General features: G+C 45.5%; 1 protein-coding gene across 1 annotated transcript; it reads left to right on the top strand.

Moving 5' to 3' along the window:
• The first annotated feature begins 8,865 nt into the window (after positions 1-8,865).
• LOC143830130 (uncharacterized) lies at positions 8,866-12,514 on the top strand. Its single transcript, XM_077322082.1, has 4 exons — positions 8,866-10,850; positions 11,320-11,403; positions 11,583-11,666; positions 11,946-12,514. Exons 1-4 carry the CDS (start codon positions 10,229-10,231, stop codon positions 12,443-12,445), a joined length of 1,290 nt encoding a protein of 429 aa, XP_077178197.1. The 5' UTR covers positions 8,866-10,228; the 3' UTR covers positions 12,446-12,514.
• Positions 12,515-13,160: the final 646 nt, after the last annotated feature.

Below are 13,160 nucleotides of genomic sequence, written 5' to 3'. Positions count from 1 at the left end.
CAGGTTTCTGAGATCCTAGTGAGACACCCTAACCACTGTACCATACACAGGGTTTTAATGTTTCATTATAATTATGACTAATTCTATAAAATCTAAGGAGCCTCTTGTGGCGCAGAGTGGTAAGGCAGCAGACATGCAGTCTGAAGTTCTGCCCATGAGGCTGGGAGTTCAATCCCAGCAGCCGGCTCAAATTTGACTCAGCCTTCCGAGGTCGGTAAAATGAGTACCCAGCTTGCTGGGGGGTAAACAGTAATGACTGGGGAAGGCACTGGCAAACCACCCCGTATTGAGTCTGCCATGAAAACGCTAGAGGGCGTCACCCCAAGGGTCAGACATGACCCGATGCTTGCACAGGGGATACCTTTACCTTTACCTTATAAAATCTAATTAAATGCACACTGTAGAAAAATGCATGACTATTTATAGGTATGCTAATACCAGAGTGGTTCTCCTTTGAGGTTAAAAAGGGAAAAATCTCTAACAGAAACTCCATGTCAGAAAGTCTGAGGTTTGAATAAGGAAACGCATGGTTGTGGACTAAGATGTTGGCTCAGTTGATTCAGAGTTCTGTGAATGAACTCCCAACATTTTTCTTCTACTGCTCCTAAAAATCTGGCACATAGGACTCTGATTTGGCTTGCTGGAAGAGGAGTTGGAATTAAGGCTCCCTTGTGCCATTTTCCCAAGATGAAATTGTCCTGGAAAGCCACTATTTGGGAAACAAACAAGTGTTTGGCCAGGTACTTGCATATTCCCTCAGTGGAGAAACTAGCAGCTCCCCAGAACTCTTTCAGATGGGGAAAACAATATGGGGAGAAATTTAAGTCATGGCTATGGCCTCAATCCCTATTGGACCCCATTTGGAGAGAAAAATCACTAGGGATATGGTTGCCAGCTCTGGGTTGAGAAATACCTGGAGGTTTGGGGGCCTGGCTCCGGAGGAAGGCAGGGTTTGGGGAGAGGAGTGACTATTGAAGTATAATGCCATAGAGTCTGCCTTCCAAAGTGCCCATTTTCTCCAGCTGAACTGATCTCTATCATCTGGAGATCAGATGTAATCCCAGGAGATATGCAGCTTGTTTATTTGAACCCACTTGGATCTGCCTGGACTCAGGTTTTGTAGCCTTCTAAAACATCACTTAAAAAAATGGAAGCTCTAAAACAGGCCCTGAAATTAGCCCCTATCGCTGACAGCAGGATTATAGCCTCACCTGAAATAATGGTTCATCTTGTTGCTGCCACCTAAGGATTTCCAGGTTGGAAATTTCCTAGAGATTTGGAGGCAGAGTCTGGGAATGTAGAGGAAAAAACTCAGCAGAGATGTGGTTCCATTAAATCCCCCTTCCAAAGCTGCTAGGGGGTCAGGGGATCTAATGTCTGTAGTATAAAGATCAGTTGTCGTTCTGGGAGAACTTCAGTACTCACCCAAGGTTAGCAATACCAACCCTATCTCAGAGGGAATAGTCACACTCAGCTCTCTAGATCACGGTGAACATGCTAGGATCAAGATTGACATGTAAATAGATAAGAAAGCTAACTGTATCAGAAGGAACAAGAAACGTGGCCCAAACTCCAATTGGCTTCCTATATTAGATGCATATATTTTATGTCAACCATATTGGTCCTGCCAGCATAACTGGACAATAACTGCATTGCTCTTGTAAAGCAGTGTATTTGGATTAAAATATAAACTCCTATTTTAGTGCATCCCCCCCCCCACTTAGGATGTTCACAAAATCCAGTTTTATATCAAACTCCTAGAAGTTGAACAGAATTTGGCTCATGAGGCAAAGAAGAAGGAGGAGGCAAAAGACAACTGAGATCTAATGGGTAAAAAGAATCAAGATATTTCTTGAGGAAAAAACTCACTTGTTCTGAAGAAACGTGATGATAACAAAACTAAGGATGTATATATAAACCCTCTACCTATCCATTTCCTTTTTGCTTCTTCTCTTTTCTTTGCATTTCCCACTGGTAAAAAACTTTTCTATATAGAAATAAGTATTGGATGCTTGAGGCTTTTTTTCTTCCTTTGAAAGAAAGAAAAGCTATTTTAAATAGACCTTTGAAGATTTCCACAAAGCTCAAGTTCAAATGTCTCTTGTTTCCTTTTGGAAGATCTGAAGGATTTGGGAAGGTGAACAAGCAAGGCTATAATTAAAGAACAGTTGATAGTAACCATCCCGCCCTGGTTAGCATTCTCAAGCCACCTCCAAATATAGATGGCAAAAGAAAACTTTGTCCCGTTTTAGGTTTGCGATACTTGAAATGCCTCTACTGCAGAACAGAAAGGAAACCCTTTTGACACTTTAAGGGCACATCATCAAAAATAGGAGCCCCCCCCCGAATTTATGATGCCCAGCTGTCCACAGACTCCTGTTCATATGATTCCCACCAATATGGAAGATGGCATCAAAAGGCGGGGCTGCTCCAAGCCGTGTGCACAATAATGTACTAGGTATTCTTTTTCTCCTGCTTTGAGGTGAGAGTAAACTGGATATGGAAAGGATCTCTAACAACAGACTCTTTTTGAGTTTAGGCAATAGAATCCAGCATCCAAATCCAATAGACTAAAGAACCCAGCTTGTGGTGTGTGTGTGTGGGGGGGGTTGCCTGCTTGAGACCCTTCACACTAAATGGAAACTGCAAAAAAGACCAGGATTGCTATATTTTTCAATGTCACTTTCACCCTCCTGATTATGTCCCCAAATTACAGTGGCCTCTAGAAATAACAAGTTAACGTTCACTGCTGTCAGTCAGAAGATGAGGATGTGAGAAGCTGGACTAATTCCTTAGTGCAACATGCAAAAAGGTTAACATAAAGTTATGCTATATTTAAGATAATACATTTTTTAAAACTCATGACATGCACAGAAAAGTAGAGTGCTGCCTATATTATAATTACAGTCTCGTTGTCAACTTATTTCTCAGTTTGCATTGTAAATCTGGCTGAGTAAAATATCATTAGAAAGGCAGATGTTAACAGCATAAGTAAATAAAATGTGAGTATATGACCATGCACATAAATAAAACAGAAATATTATGTAACCTTGGTCTTCAATCGCAAATCCTGATGGTATAAGGAATATAAATTAGAGAAATGCAAAACTGGAACACCTGGAGCTTTAAATAAGAGAGAAACTGTTGTTGCTTAAAGATTTAATGCAATTATAAACACCGAACTCTCAAGCCAGCAACACAGCTAAATCTCTTGGCCTGTGCAACAAGGAAAGTATAATTATGCACTGCTGGATAAATTCAAAGGAATTCAGAGACTGTTTCAAGGAACTGGCCACTGGGGAGAATAATGAGTTGCCCTACTTTTCAATAGAGAACTCTGGACACAACTATAGGGCATACAAACTGGAAGAGACCTCCCCTAAAGGCATGGTAGTATTGGAATTGTATGGACTTCTGAGAATCTGATTGTAAAGGCTCCTATGGAAGAGGGCTTTTTTTGCTGGGAAAAAGGCCATGACCAAGCTTCCAGGCCAAGAACTTACATCGATGTTTTGCATTCAACAGTGATTAGCCTCTCCACCTTAAAAGCTGATTTTACAAACGCCAGTATTGTGCATGGAATGAAGGCAGTTAAACAGTGGATCTTTTCTGTAAACCTGCTGTCAAAATCTAGTTGAATTGCAGCTGCATAAGCTAGCAACAATGATAAAAGAGAGATTTCTTCATTGAATTATTCATTATATACAAATAGACAAACAGAACAATAAGGATCTATGCAACTACATAAAATAGAAACAGCTTCAGACCAGAAATTACAGCAGAAAGATCATGTTTTATAGGACTTAAAAGCTGTATAAGAAATGAAGAATCAACAGCAAAAACCAGAGTATAATTATTATAAAAGCCTCAGGAGTAAATAATAACTCCACAAAATGCTAGCAGAAAGACAAGTGTCCTTGTTTTGTGATGAAACAACCGCAAAGATGACTCTAGGTGAATTTCTCTGGGAAGCTAATTCCACACTTGTGAAGGCACAATTTTAAAAGGCCCTGAGTCAGCATCCTCCTCCACTTATCTCTCGCCTGAGAGATATGAAGCAGGGCAGGGCAGTTTGGAAGCTGACGCTCAAACATTATGGATTTTAAAACTGAGCAGCAGTATCTTGAACTGCATCCAAAAACATGATTGTCTAATCTATCCCTACATTTTGGACTACCTGACATTTCCAAGAAGTCTTTGAGAGCAACAAAAAGATAGGGCAGCATACTTAAAGAAAATTACAAACAAATCAGAATGCAAGTGCAAGAAACACATAATCTGACACCTGGGGGAGGGGGGAATCCTTGTATATAGAAAGAAAGGAAGAACTATTTTGTTTGTTTGTTTTTTGGATCTTGCTTTTTTACTGTCTGGAGGAGTCTCACAGTGGCTTACAATCACCTATACTTCCTTTCCCCAAAACAGACACCCTGTGAGGTAGGTGAGGCTGAGAGAGCTTTGAAAGAACTGTGACTTGCCCAAGGTCACCCAGCTGGCTGCAAGTGGGGGAGTGGGGAATCAAACCTGGTTCTCCAGAGGCCACTGCTTTTATTCACTGCACCAAGCTGGCTCTTATTTCTGTGTGGTCCAAAGCCTTTCCCTCCGAGGTGCTAACTTTTCTGTACACATGGAACTTTGTCAGGGATATTCAATGCCATCCCCCTGCCTGAATCTGAATGGTGTGCTGAACTGCAGGATGGGAGAGAGGAGACACCTTTTTCTTCATATGCTTCTATCTCCTGTATTACCTATTACTTAAATAGTGGATGGAATGAACAGGATGTGGCTAAGACTATTAAGAAAGAGAAGAATTTGTTTTCTGTAATATTTGCTAAAATTAATATGCCACAAACAGCTACAGGTCTGGTATTACATTCATACGGCATAGATTCAGGTGGGTAGCCATGTTGGTCTGAAACAGCAGAACAAAATTTGAGTCCAGTGGCACCTTGAAGATCAACCCAGTTTTATCTAAGGTGTACACTTTTGCGTAATCATGCAGCATGGATGACTTGGAACGCTCACAGGTAGTTCACTGTGCATGAAAATTAGTGCCTTATGATTCACTGATCAATGCCTTTTCTGAGAGCACTGCAAATCCATCTGTTTGCCCTATGTCCTCCATCATGAACTGCATTTCCTCTTCTTGCTTTCTGATTGCATTACAATTGACCAACACTGATTTGGTTGCATTATCACCTTGAATTATCATCATGAGCTCAAAGGCTCATGCAAAAAGATAAAAATCTGTCTGAATCACTACATGTGCCCAGTAGTTTTGATTCACCACTTGTGATCACAGCGGAGAGACCATTCCCACTCCTTGCTGGAAGGTGCTGATATGTCCATACAAGTATCTGGTTGCTGATTGACATCTTCCCTGATATTATCATCCTGTAAGTGCACCATCAACAAATATCTAGTCCACTCCCATGCCCACCATTCCTCTCAGCAGGTATTGTTGGCAGAGTTTGAATATGCAGAGAGAGTAAAGCACCAGATGGCAAGACTGGTAGGGCCCTCACAGGAACATCTTGGAGGGCCCATATCCAGCTTGTGCTGAGGCAGCTGCACTGGTTACCAGTTGTGTTCTGGATCAAGTTCAGAGATCTGGGCCCCGCATATCTGAGGGACTGTCTATTGCCTTATGCCCCCTGCAGGGGGATTCACTCTGTGCATGCAAATTTGTTGGTGGTTCCTAGTCCATGGGAAGTGTGGCTGAGAGCCTTGTTGGAGCTTACACAATTCTGCAGGGCTGGCAAGATGGAGCTCTGACACCAGGAATTGGGCTGAGGCCGGTGCAGAGAAGATCAGAAAGCCCCTCCTCAGAATAGCCAGAACATCGGGCCAACCCCTTAATAACAGTCCCCCTGAGGCGCTGGTTGGGGGGTTCATTGAGCTGTGGGTAAGGGGCTTTGAATTTTAGATTATTTAATTGCTGGGCAGATTGTAAGGGTGGGTTTTTAACTGGGGTTCTATTGTGGGGCCTTTTATTTGTAACCCACCATGAGCCAGCAAGTCTGGGACTGGTGGAAAATACATTCAATCTGTTCTACATAATAAATTTCTGGTAAGTGCATGGAGGAGGAGCGTATCTCATGGCTTAAGTGCCACTCAGCACTTAGAAGAAGAAGAAGAAGAAGAGTTGGTTCTTATATGCCGCTTTTCCCTACCCGAAGGAGGCTCAAAGCGGCTTACAGTCGCCTTCCCATTCCTCTCCCCACAACAGACACCCTGTGGGGTGGGTGAGGCTGAGAGAGCCCTGATATCACTGCTCGGTCAGAACAGTTTTATCAGTGCCGTGGCGAGTCTAAGGTCACCCAGCTGGTTGCATGTGGGGGAGTGCAGAATCGAACCCGGCATGTCAGATTAGAAGTCCGCACTCCTAACCACTACACCAAACTGGCTCTCAATACCCACTCAAGATGGCTGTCCTACCCCTGAATGCCTCCTCCTCCAACTGGCTTGCCTGTCTGTCCAAAACCATCCAAGTTCTGTGAAAGAAACGCAGATAAGACTGTTGAGCTAAAAGCAACTATGCATTCCAACCCCGTTGGTCTTCCCCACCAATTTAAATTGAAGCATGGCAGCGTGTCCGCGTTGCTACCTAGCATTTGTCCCCCAAAAGGAAATGTACAAGAATGCCAGGATTCTATCTTACCTTCCCAATTTCATTCCCCAGGCAGACCACCTTACTATACAACTCTGCCTTCATGGTGAAGCAGACCTTGAGGACACTCTCTCCAATGGTTGAGATGCCCAGTCCATACTGCTTGGAGACCAGTCAGTACAAGGCGGTACTGCCAGGTCCCAGAGTGCCGCAGCCACCCTATTCTCCACTGGGATTGGCCCACACATGATCGTGGTCTAGTGCTGCAACCTCCCTCAGAGTGTGGAGACCAGTTCCTGGAAGGTCCCTTGGGTCATCTTGAAGTTCAAGATCCACTGGTCATTACTCCATGCAGACAGGACAAAGTTTTCCCACCAGTTGGTACTTCTCTCATCCACCAATGTCTGTTTTGGGAAACATACCATGGTACGCCCAAACCACCGACACCTGGGAGTTTGCCTTCTCCCAAGGGAGGTCAGGAGCCACTGGCTGCACCGGGGACCCTGCAAGATGGACTGGTGTGCTGTTTCATGGTGCTGTGAGAGTGCTCAATTTCCCCAATAACACAAAATTCTGTGTAAGAAAGTTTCTTTATTAAGAATGAAGACATCGGTTACACCTGCCTAGACAGAACTGAGGTCCTTTGTCCATGGACAGAGTATATAACCTAGTGAAATTCATTTTGCCCTCCCCCTCCCCTTGGGAATGTAGCTAATTGCATTTCACAGATAGACTCAACATACCCGATAGCCTAAACTACAAAGGGGAGAATTAGAGGTGCAGGGGAAGAAGGGAAGAAAGAAAGAGGGAGGGGGAATAGCTGTGAGAAAGCTAGCAGTTATAAACTAAACAGCAGGATGCAACCTTGAAGTGTCAAGACAGGCTTCTGGGGAACATCACAGATCAAACATCACAAAACATGACAGAAGTACCTAGGGGATTCTGACAGGTGCCTTCTATGAAGCAGATGCCTGAGGAAATGGGTGGTTTCATGCCCGATGGTCATCAGGCTAGCAGAGATCAGGTTGATGGTCGCACCCACCTGTGCCAGCATGGCCATCACCCTGTGATCCTTCATTTCCACACACACCTGAATTCACTACTCTCAAAGCACAAAGGGAGCTGGTAGAAATGTGTGTCATGGGGAGAGTTGAATAAGGTCACTTCAGGCATGCTCAGGGCATGGAGTTGCGCTCTGCCAGTCAGTGGGCATCGTTAGGTAGAATACAGAAATCAAGACCGCCATAAAAAGAATCCCAAAAAAGAAATAAGGAAGAATTTTTTATTGTTGCTATGGGTTCCCATAATTTAAAAAAAATAGTTTCGGGACTCAGGTGGGACATTTGGGTCCCCAAAACCACCGCTGTGAGGGGATTAGTGGGTTAAGTTGACTGACAACCCGAGAAGAAGGGGGAAATCAGTGGGTTGTCCAGTTTTTCTGCCACCTAATCGGGAGTCTCCCATCAGGAAGTGGGCAAACGCTTCATTTCCCAATGCATTTTCCGCCTCCATGCAGAAATGGTCTCAGCCTTGCTTACTTCAGAGCATTCTTGTGAGGATAAAATGGAAGAGCAGAAAATTATGCAAGTTGCTTTGAGTGAAAAGGTGGGCTATAAATGAAATTATTATTGTTATTATTGTTGTTTAATCAAAAATAACAATAAAGGAATTGGAACCCCTCTGTGAAGAAATGCTGAGCTTTTCTGTTCAGGAATCAGACAACGAGAGGTTAATAAATTAGGCACAATATAAAATAGTAAACAAGGAGATATTTCTCCCTCTCCCAAAATACTAGAACTTGTGGGCCTCCAATGAAGATAATGGCCTGTAGATTTAGGATGGACAGAAAGAAATACTGCTTTATTGAATGAGTGATTAAATTATGGAATTTGCTGTCAGATGATGTATTGATGGCCACAGGCATAAGAATCGTTAAAAGGAGATTAGACAGATTCACAGAGGATAGGTCTCTCAATGGCTACTAGCTATGGCAATTGAAAGGGAAACTCCACATTCAGAGTCAGTCAATGTCTGGAGACCAGAGCCAAGTGGCAACATTAGGGGGAACTTCTACAGATTTTGCTGAGTGGTCTTCTCTTTCTGTTAATCTGTGACTAGGAAGGGGACAGGATGCAGCATTAATAAACTACTGGAAAATCAGAACGTGCATTTAATCAATTCACAGTTGTTAGTCATATAATGATTGAAAATAAAGCTTCAGGAGTCCATGCGAATGTTTTCTTTTGTACATACTAAGGGGCATTTCCCACGGCTTAAAAATAGCACAATGGTAGCTGATTGAAAACGCTACTAATTTGCCATAACGCACGACGTCGTAAACAATCTGCAACAATCCTGAAACCGAACCGCCAAAAGCGCTTCGTTGTAGCGCTTCTAGGGGAATCCAGAAAACTGGATTCACCCTCCGGATAGCGATACACTCCTGCAACCAATCTGCAACACTAGCGCTAAAGACCTGTGCGTTACCATTGTTGCGGGTTCTTCAAAGTCCCTCCTCCCGAGCCTGTCCTCCAAACTTCCGGCGAACTGTTCGCCATTTTTTTTTTCTCCGAGCGAGCGGGGATCTACGAGGCAACGGGACAGCGACTGGCTTTCAAGCACGATCACTTTCGGAAATTCTGCCCGGACACCACAAGAGTTTTTCACAAGCACAGTGGCACACACCGTCACGTTCCCAAAATTTGCCCAAAGCTTAAAACCCCGTCTACCATCGGCCAGTCCTAGCGGAGTCAACGTACAGGGAGCATTTTAAAAAATTTTCCTCTGAGCGTGCCAACGAACGTTCGCCGCTCGCAGTCTCCTGCTTAGCTTAGAGGGGTTCAATAGACATGATTCGTGGTGATATCATGAGGGGCGGCTTATGTGTAGTGGGTCTTTGTGTGGTTCCCGGTGCGTGCTTGTGCTTGGGTGCGGACAACCCCTTCCATTGGCGGCTAGACCTCCGGCAAGCGGAGTTGCCGTCCCCCGTTCATTTTAAAAAATTTTCCTCTGAGCGTGCCAACGAACGGTCGCCGCTCGCAGTCTCCTGCTTAGCTTACAGGGGTTCAATAGACATGATTCGTGGTGATATCATGAGGGGCGGCTTATGTGTAGTGGGTCTTTGTGTGGTTCCCGGTGCGTGCTTGTGCTTGGGTGCGGACAACCCCTTCCATTGGCGGCTAGACCTCCGGCAAGCGGAGTCGCCGTCCCCCGTTCATTTTAAAAAACATTCCTCTGAGCGTGCCAACGAACGTACGCCAGTAACATGTCATGTTTGGTTGATTTATGCTGTGGCTGGTGAATATTATTGGGGAACTGCCGAGTACTGCCGCACTTGCTCTCGGTTGAACACCGGCATGCGTTTGTGTAATGGCGGACATTTTCCTAAAATGGCTCCCGCTGCATGTTCAAACTGCTCTTCTCGCGTGTAAACGAATACGCGCATGCGTTAAGTCAAACAACAAGGGCGCCAATCTGGCCATTAGGAGCAGATCCTGTTCCCGCGCGAGGAGTTTTGAACGTGACATGTGACCTGATGTGGCCAATGTGCGTGTCCCCTGCTGCCCTCCACCAATCAGGAGCCGGCTAGTCCCTTTGTCTTTGTGTGCGGGAAGGTATATGATCCGTTGCACCCTGCACCTCCCACCACCATTTTGCTCAGCTACTAGCGAAAGCAACATGGAATCGTCTTCTCAAGCCTCGTCCGTCCCTGCAACCGGCCGTGGCCCTACTTGGAGGGACGCGGAGATCAGGGACCTGATCGGGATTTTCTCGGAGGAGAAAATCCAGGACGCGTTCCAGTCCTCCCACAGGAATAGGGAGGTTTTTGAACAAGTGGCTATTAAGATGCGCGCCCTGGGCCACAACAGGACCGGCCTTGAATGCCGGTCGAAGACCAAGACAATGAGGGCAGAGTACATGCGTGCCGTGAACCATAATAAGGGTTCCGGCAACGAAAAGGTTACCTGCCCCTACTTCGAGGAGCAGCGCCAGCTGTACGGGGACGGGGAAGGATCCGGCAGGCCGAAGCGCGTCGGCCGGAGCCTTAAGGTGGTTCGGAAGCCGGCTGCCCCGGTCGAGGAACCACCCGCTGAGGAGGATCCCGGCGAGGGAACCTCGTCCAGCTTTCGCCCTCCACCCCCCGTCCAGCAACGAGCCGCGGAATCGGTAACGCTGGACCTGATCGCCATCGCTCCTGGGGAGCAAGAGGAGGCTCCTGAGCAAACGCCCCTTGCCTCCGGTAAGTGATTTTCTTTTTATTTTATATTTCCTTTTGAGCAAATGTGTGTTCTGACGTTTGGGCATCGTTTTCTCGTGTGTTCGTTGCAACGCATAAGATGGTAGGCTGTGGAGTGCTTGCTGTGGTTACTATTTGAAACGGTTTTAATTTTATAATTTTATAATTTAATTTTTAAAAGATTTTAAAAGAAGGTAGGCTGTGGAGTGCTTGCTGTGGTTACTATTTGAAACGGTTTTAATGTTATAATTTAATTTTAATTTTTAAAAGATTTAATAAGATGGTTGGCTGTGGAGTGCTTGATGTGGTTAGTATTTTAAACGGTCATGTTTAACCCACAGCCCCAAAATATTTGCTGCATGCCTCGCCCATAGGCCTTCTGCAGTACTTTGGCTCACTACTTTGGGAGCTTGCTTTGTGGTTCATGGTGTATGCTTGCTCATTTTTCACTATTTTCTGCTCTTGTCCACAGAGACACAGTTGCCAGGGACGGGGCCCCTAGAGTCTCCAGCAGCACCTGACGTGGATAGTGATTCGGGGGCATCAACTAACATTGGTAAGTATTAGTAAAAATAGGGGGGGGGGCTGTTTTAACTGCTTTGTGCTTTTCTGTTTGTGCAGGGCAGCAGCACTGCTAAGAGAAAGAAGAGAGTCCCTCTGCGTTGCTGGTGTAGGCTTTGAAGCTGGCTTTGCCACCCTTTGGTCCTAGATCTTTTTTTTTTCCTTTTTTTGCAGATTTCATACCCGGAACACAGGAGGAGGAACAGCCTGGGGTGCTTGGACCTCCTGCCCGGCGCAGGCGGATACAGATTCAAGATGGTGAGCGTGCATGACCTGTTCCTTTCGAGCCATAGCTGCAGGACAATGTCGCTAGGCACTAACCATGTGCTCCCTTTTAATTGTTGAGAGTCCTGCTGTGAAAGTAGGCAAAAGTAAAAGCACAACATGGGCAAACAAACAATAGCCATGTGCTCACCGGGGATTGTTTAAATTCTTGGCAGGAAAACACGGGGACAAAAAAGGACACCATGTCCACCATGGTGTGTTTTGACTTTTTTGATGTTACTAACAGTTTTGTTTCTCATTTTTTGCCAACAGAGGTTCTTTCAGATGAGGAGGAGGAACCACCCCTGCCTCCAGGCAGCCCACCACCTAGAGGTGCGCTCCCAGCAGAGGAGAGGCTTACGAGGGAACGCGGCAGGCTGAGGCGCGTCTCAGTCTTGACAAGCGTGGGAGAGAGGCTCCTTGAGCACTGCTATGAGGAGTCACGGCGTGCCGCGGCCGCTGACCAAGCCATGCTCACACTCATTGCCCAGGAGGGGAGAAAATTGAGGGCAGTCCTTAGAGAGACAAACCAAATCCTACGCGAAGGCGTGGAGGAGGTGCGACTGATAAGGAGACTCATGGAGAGGGCAGTAGCGGTCATGGAAAGGGCCTACCCTCCACAAATCGCCCCCCCACCACCACCCACACCAACACCACCACTTCCAGCACCCACCCCACCAACTCCCTCTCAGAATGCCTCCACCCAAACAAGAAGGAGGACTATTCTCGGAAAGAGAAAAATTAAACCAGCAGACAAGTACTCCCCCTCCTAGTTTTGCCCACTTTTTCTATTTCATGTTATCTGTGTTTTGTTGTTTGTTGAATAAAGTTTATATTTTTGACTCTGTCTCTGTGTACCCTACTGTAGAATCTGCAAGGCTGAAAGCGGCCTCTCTAGTGATTGTGTATATTGTGGTACTGCTGTGTGGGTTGGAGGTTGGAGGGGTGTTAGTTCAAGGAGTTTTAGGAGTGTGGTGTGGGGTTAAATATGTGCGAGTTTAAGAAGTCACACTGGAGTCTTGTTATAAAATTTGCAATAACATTTTATTTTAAACAACATTTTAACAGGGGAAAAACATTAGGGAATGAAACTTGGAGCCCCACCAGCACCACCACCCCCCACCCCCCTGGAAAACCTATTTTTTTTAACAAAGGTATACATTTAACAGGGGAAAAACATTAGGGAATGAAACTTGGAGCCCCCCCCCCCAACCCCTACCCCAAAACACAAACAGGAAACAAAACTCAGTTCCCACCGCTCCCCTCCCCAGCCCCTTCCATCGCCCTAACTCTCCTGCACAGCCGTCCCACGGTCCCCCTAACTTTGCGCCGGAAGAGCTCTTCGTCCTCCTTCTTCTTAACTGTGGGGAGGGAGAAAAAGTACACATTAGTACCACACATATTTTCAAATTTCTTTAGTTTACATGCATACACTTTTAAGTGGCCTTAGCCACAGTGTGAGATGAGTTGGGCAGTGGGGAACATAAC

Source organism: Paroedura picta, chromosome 2 (genome assembly GCF_049243985.1).
Source record: "Paroedura picta isolate Pp20150507F chromosome 2, Ppicta_v3.0, whole genome shotgun sequence".
Taxonomy (NCBI): Eukaryota; Metazoa; Chordata; class Lepidosauria; order Squamata; family Gekkonidae; genus Paroedura; species Paroedura picta.
The sequence above is the reverse complement of the archived record's forward strand: the minus strand, read 5'-3'. Positions and strand labels throughout refer to the sequence as shown.

What these genes read in the sequence shown, in the direction of transcription:
- LOC143830130 (XM_077322082.1), top strand. Translation starts at nt 10,229, where the DNA reads ATGATCCGTTGCACCCTGCACCTCCCACCACCATTTTGCTCAGCTACT. An exon ending in GCAAACGCCCCTTGCCTCCG is followed by an intron (nt 10,851 to 11,319) that starts GTAAGTGATTTT and finishes TCTTGTCCACAG; the next exon opens with AGACACAGTTGCCAGGGACG. An exon ending in GGGGGCATCAACTAACATTG is followed by an intron (nt 11,404 to 11,582) that starts GTAAGTATTAGT and finishes CTTTTTTTGCAG; the next exon opens with ATTTCATACCCGGAACACAG.